The sequence below is a fragment of the Schistocerca piceifrons genome, chromosome 1, assembly GCF_021461385.2.
Source record: "Schistocerca piceifrons isolate TAMUIC-IGC-003096 chromosome 1, iqSchPice1.1, whole genome shotgun sequence".
NCBI classification, from domain to species: domain Eukaryota; kingdom Metazoa; phylum Arthropoda; class Insecta; order Orthoptera; family Acrididae; genus Schistocerca; species Schistocerca piceifrons.
This window is the reverse complement of record NC_060138.1, coordinates 997827078-997833077: the sequence shown is the minus strand read 5'-3', so window position 1 is coordinate 997833077 and position 6000 is coordinate 997827078. Positions and strand designations below refer to the sequence as shown.

Below are 6000 nucleotides of genomic sequence, written 5' to 3'. Positions count from 1 at the left end.
TCTCTCTCTCTCTCTCCCCCCCCCCCCCCTTTTTTCACATTATTCTCCCTCTTCTCCTCATATGTCCATATCACTTCAGCTTTGTAGTTTCTGCCTTGTGCTAAAGTTTCAATATTCCAGTCCCTTCTCCAATCTCTTCAATTTCTATCCTTTCTTGTCTTATGTCCGATGCATCTCAAAAATTTCATCTCTGGTCCCTACAATCTGCTCTCTTCCCCCCCCCCCCCCCCCCCATTTTTTTTGTCCCTGTATAACCTAAAAATACATGTATCAACTGCTTCACAAGAAATGTGTAAAATTCTTCATTTTAGAATCTATGAAAATATTTACTGTGCACATCAAGTTTGCAATTGAAAAAGAAAGACAACTGGGGACACACATTTTTAATGTTTATTCACAACAGAGAAAGAACATCAGCTTTATTTAAAAATTTATTTTATTTGTATAAATACAAGAATCGTTGTATAGAAATAAACATAACTTCCAACAAGGCACATAGTCTTCAACAATTTGAACATGGTAACACTAACCTTATATAAATTTATCCATCCCTCTGTAGTAAAACATTCCAAATACTTTAACAGGATAAAACTATGTTATATCTTAGTTTTTGGAACTCAACTTCAGTCACACATTCAAAGAAGACTTAATAAACATTTTTTATCACAAAAGTGCAGGTACTTCCACAGGAAAATGACTGGAAGAATTCAGTACATTTATTTAATGTATGTTTATAACAGGAACTATCATCTTTTCTCTAGTGTATTAAAAGTAAGCTTGCTAAAATCAGAAGTTAATAACTTGTCCAAAGGATCTACATTACTTCTCTCAGTCACTGACAAGTTTTCTTCTGGAAGTGGTAAATGAAAAATAGATGCAGCTGATGATGCTTCACTGGTCTGTATACTGCAACTATCCTGTTCCTGGATTGTTAATGACTCAGCTTTAGCTTTGTTCTCAGCTGGGTTTAATCTACCCTCTTTGGTCCACACAACTTTTGGGCTCATATTTGGAGACAATTGCCTGAAACATTACAGGTTATGTCAGTACATGCTAGAAAGGAACACACAGTGAGAGACTCTTACAGTACATAAAATTATCTAGAAGATACTGATCTACCAGCACAATACAATATTTAAGTGAAATTTATACGGACTTTCAAGGTACATTATCTGACAGCAAAAGTAACATGAATGGTACTGGAGATACCACTGGCAGACTGTAATAATGCTGGCACCCAAAATATATCACTTGTGATAAAAACAACTCTACCGCATTTTAAAACTCAACATTCAATCCTTGTGTGCAGAGTCATCATCATAACTCCACAAAATCTGCAGCTCAATGACATTGAAGAACATGCATTTAAATAAGCACACAACAAAATATCTGAATTTTAGAGACTACTATCTAAATGTATGAGTTTTGTGATTCTATGATACTGCTTCAAAGAACTTCAGTGAATTGATAAGGCAGAGTAACAACAACTGGTATAACTATAAATGCGGGACTGCACAATGGGAAAAATGTGGAAAAGGATAAGCAAGACCATGACATTATGAGATATATTTAATTATTATTTACTCTGTTTTATAATTTTTCACTTTATCTAGGGACATGATGGTGTGGCAATGTAAACACTGAGCCTATGAGACAAATAAAACACAAATTCATAAAATTAGATCAATTTTTTTAAACAAATAAAATAATGTGGTTAGGTGCAATAGAAAGACTGTCACAAATATATGTGTGTGTGTGTGTGTGTGTGTGTGTGTGTGTGTGTGTGTGTGTGTGTGTGTGCTGTCTATCTTTAACAAAGGTCTTGTTGGCCAAAAGCTTATTTGGGACAGTCTTTTTGTTGTGCCTATCTGCAACCCAGCTTCTCTGCTATATGGTGATTAACAACTTCCTTTTTTATAATATGTTTACATTCTATGCTGGATTTTCCTTTGTTTAAAAGAATGTAGTGTAGTAGAACTAATCAAATAAGTTCATTGTTTTAAACACAACCTGCTTCATTTTAGTCACTAGTTACACATGGAGACTGGTCATCTCCTTATAGTCTATAAAGTGTCAATCAGACAACCTGAACTCTGCCACTCACCTCGTAATATTCCACAGCTTGAAATCCTCAGAACACCATGAACCAGCTAGCGATCCTTTCTCAGAACTGATCACACTAGTGCATGGGCTGCTCTTTGCTGGTAATGGCATTTCAGTTAATTGTTGGAAGACTTGTACAGCCTGTGGTGGACGGTATGGCTCTTCTCCAGATTCCAAACTTTTGCATACCATTTCATCCAAAAATGACAATGTAAAGTCCAACTGGTCATACTTATCCTGTCCCTTTACAGTGTGTTCATGTATTGCTGTTACAAAAGGTAAACTACACTTCAGCTCAAAACAAATGTCACGTAAGTAAGAATCTCGTCTAGAAGTTGATAATAGTTCTTGTAGAAAACCATCTATTCCGTATGCATGTTCCTTTTTATGAACAGAAACGTATTGTAGTGACTGAACTATTGAAATAAGGAGATCTCTAACACCTTGAGGAAATGGGTCTCTCTTCTTCTCATTTCTGATAATTTTATGTCCTAGTTCAATTATTTCTTTGATAGTGTCTGCAGGTTTGTTAACTGCCCCTTCAACTGCTGGAAGCCCAAAGCGGCTTATTACCCAAACATACAATTGCAGAATTGCTGTTACAGCTATCTTTGACTTTGAATATTTGTGAAGTATTTTAATCACTTTCTGCCTGGTATCTCCAATGTTTTTCTGCTGATCTTCACCTGTGAAACACAGATAAAAGTGTTATTCAAATAGTATGCCATGTGCAACATTCATACAATACATGAAAGCAAAGAATATTCATGGAGTACAATTTCAGGTTTCAAGGAAACCTGTTGACCAGCGCACAAAAGTAGAATGTCAGCTCAGCTAGAAACCTGAAAACATGCTATTATTTAATTACAATGGTAAGTAAAGAAGAGGTCTGCTCTACCTCTTCTACATGCAGAAGATATTGTGGTGGCACAGAAGCTTAGTTTTCTCCTGAGTAACATCAGGTAACTAATTAACAACTTGGATGCGTGGCTTACATATGAGCAGGGCTGGTATATAATCGAGACTTTCATAACCTCCGAAACAATGCAAGTTAGTACATTGTATATAAAATCAAAACCATATTACTTTTTAAAGAATCTCATGACATGGAGTCATGGAAAAATGACACAGCCAATCTCAGGATAACTCCCTATAAATGAAGTGAAACTAACACCATTACGGATTAGTGTTGCAAGAAACTGTGCATTTTCACCTGGTTTACATCCAACCCAGAATAAATGCTCAACAGTTGTTTCACGAGCTGTCAAATTAAGCAATTATGTGGATAATTCTACTAATAACTCACGAATATATGAATATATGGATCTGGAGAATAAAGGAGAGGAGGAGTCAGAGATAAGGAATACATGGAAGATAACAGGGGATGGTTAGATGTGATTGGGGAAGAATCATGGGCACAGCTATAAAATCAGCAAGGCCACATTAAAAGCTGTCTTTACACTGGTTCTCTTCTGTTGAGTAGATGGCTAACAAAGTTCTCACTGCACAGACTAAGTAAAAGAAAGCACACCTTTAAAAGGTTCAGCAAGAATGAATTCAGACATAAGACTATAACTGAAACCTTTAGAGAGAACTGTAATCTCAGAAAGACTTAAGATTTTCTAGAGCACAGGTTGAACAATGTTACACGACTACCTAAGTTCAGTTTTCGGTAGGTCTCGGGACGTATGGAAGGTCAGCAAGGCGGTTTTTGGCAGATGTGAGAGATTGCAGTGAAGATTTTTAGAGACTGTTGTAGTCATAGTAGGCCCATGAATGGAATACAGATTAAATATCCAGGTGCAAGACCCATGCTCGAACCAAATGCATCCATTCTGTCACATACCCCATTGCGCTGGGTCAACTGCGAAAACAGACACATCATACTACATGACCACAACTGACGACATTGATGATGACCACTGCCAAATTGTATCAAAAGTTAATGCTGACCAATCCGTGGAAGACTACATGCACCACTGAACAGAATGCGCTGAACTACTATGGCCATTCCACAACCTTGTGCAATGTGGATTTTTACTGATGTGGTCCACAACATCTATATTAACAAATCCATCTGGTAGTTGTGATCGGGGCATTTTTGACAGGATACATTAAAATCACACATAGTATATGATATATGAGTAATCACTGTGAATGTAACACTTCTCCTTACAATTTGGAATAAATACCTGCTTTACATATATAAGCTAAGATCTGAAGTAATTTTAAATTGTTTTGATAATAGCCGTAAAAGTATGTGTTCTTGCCACAACTTATATTTTTCCATAACCACATTTGGCACAATGGCAATATTCGCTCAGAAATATTTTCAAAATGAACCTATTCACTGTTTTTATGCTTGTTTGGGTTTATCTAGTGATCTGTCTTCAGACTGAAAACTATTACTTGAAGTTTCGGCCTAGAGATAAACATAAAAAACATGCTGATGGTAATTAATTGCCACAGTTTAGATCAAATTCAACTTTCAGGATGCTTAAAGGATCTTGTGGCAGTGAATGATTGTGTATATCTAGGATCTCTGATCAGTGGCACAGGAAAATGTGAAAGGAAATAAAATGAAGAATCGTCCTTGGCCAAGCCAAATGGTTAAGTTCACTAAGATTTGGCAGAACCATGCAATATCCAAAACAATGAAGATGCACTAGGTGGATTCATTGGTGTTTCCTGTATTCTTATACGGCTGCGGGACTTGGACCATGAAAGCTAGTGACAAGAGCCGAATAGATACCTTCGAGATGTGTTGTTGGCTGAAGATGTTACGTGTACCACAAATAGAAAGAGCAAAAACTTCCATCATAGAAGGACTTAGCATCACAAGAAGTTTATCTTCCCGTGTCAGTCAAAGGTACTTCCAGTTCCTTGGGCACACTTTGAGAAGCGGAGGGGCTAATTTAGAAAAGACCATCTTACAAGGCAATATCAAAGGCAGAAGCCCATGAAGAAGAACAGCAAATAGATGGTTGGATCACATGAAGAAGATTACCAGCCTACCTCTTCACATTAAGAACTGAAGATAAGTATGGATGGAGACATCTACTCAAAAGTTTCAATTAATTAAGAAATGAATGAAGAAATGAGGTCACGACACTCAGCAATGAGTTAACCAACTAATGATGATGATCTAGTAATGGATAACAGGCAGACTTTATGACAAGTACTAGTGGAGGTCACAAAGCAGACGCTCGGAGATTCACATGCCTCAGACGATATACTCTACTTTTCCTACTACAATTACTGCATTCACGAAGCTGTGGCATTAATTTAACAAAAGAAAGTGCGTTTGAAAGTAAGTGTCTGAAGACAATTTCGTAGCCAATATAGCACCATGTACAGCCACAGCTAGGAAAATAATTTTTTTAACCACAGGTATTCACTAGGGGCGAACAAACTGTCACATTTCTCGGTCATGTTATAAAAACAATATAGGACCAAATTACAACATTGGTTAGCAGAAAATGTGAAAGCATTAATTATTCAAACTGTAACTGTACTTTGCTGATGGGAATTACTTCAAAGAGGTTTGCTTACCTATTCAGATAACTCTATACAGGGTGTTCAAAAAAAGTGGTGGATACTTTGAGAGGTGGTAGTACCCATCGAAACAAGAAAAATAAGTCCACTAACATGGGTCCTGGAAAGCATACTTTCTGCAATAAACATATGTTTTCAAGTGTTCAATGTAGTATCCATTCATGACAATGGATGCCTCTGCCCTTCGGTTAGGAATGACACACCCTTTGAAGTATACCTGGTTGTTGTTGTACCTGCTGGCACACATTGAATATGAGACCATGTAGTGCCCGCACATTGTTGATTGGTGTGACGTAGACCAGCCGACCGGAGTGGCCGTGTGGTTCTAGGCGCTACAGCCTG

The 6000-nt window shown here is 37.2% G+C and overlaps 1 protein-coding gene across 2 annotated transcripts in view; it reads right to left on the bottom strand.

Moving 5' to 3' along the window:
- Positions 1–418: 418 nt before the first annotated feature.
- LOC124787531 (AP-4 complex subunit epsilon-1-like) overlaps positions 419–6000 on the bottom strand; it is a 52332-nt gene continuing 46750 nt past the window's right edge. For both annotated transcript variants that reach the window (XM_047254349.1, XM_047254420.1), the window contains exons 8-9: positions 2105–2789; positions 419–1023 (exon numbers count right to left, since the gene is read on the bottom strand). In XM_047254349.1, the coding sequence (XP_047110305.1) occupies positions 747–1023; positions 2105–2789 (962 nt within the window). In that variant the 3' untranslated portion in view covers positions 419–746. The remainder of the gene's footprint in view (positions 1024–2104; positions 2790–6000) is intronic.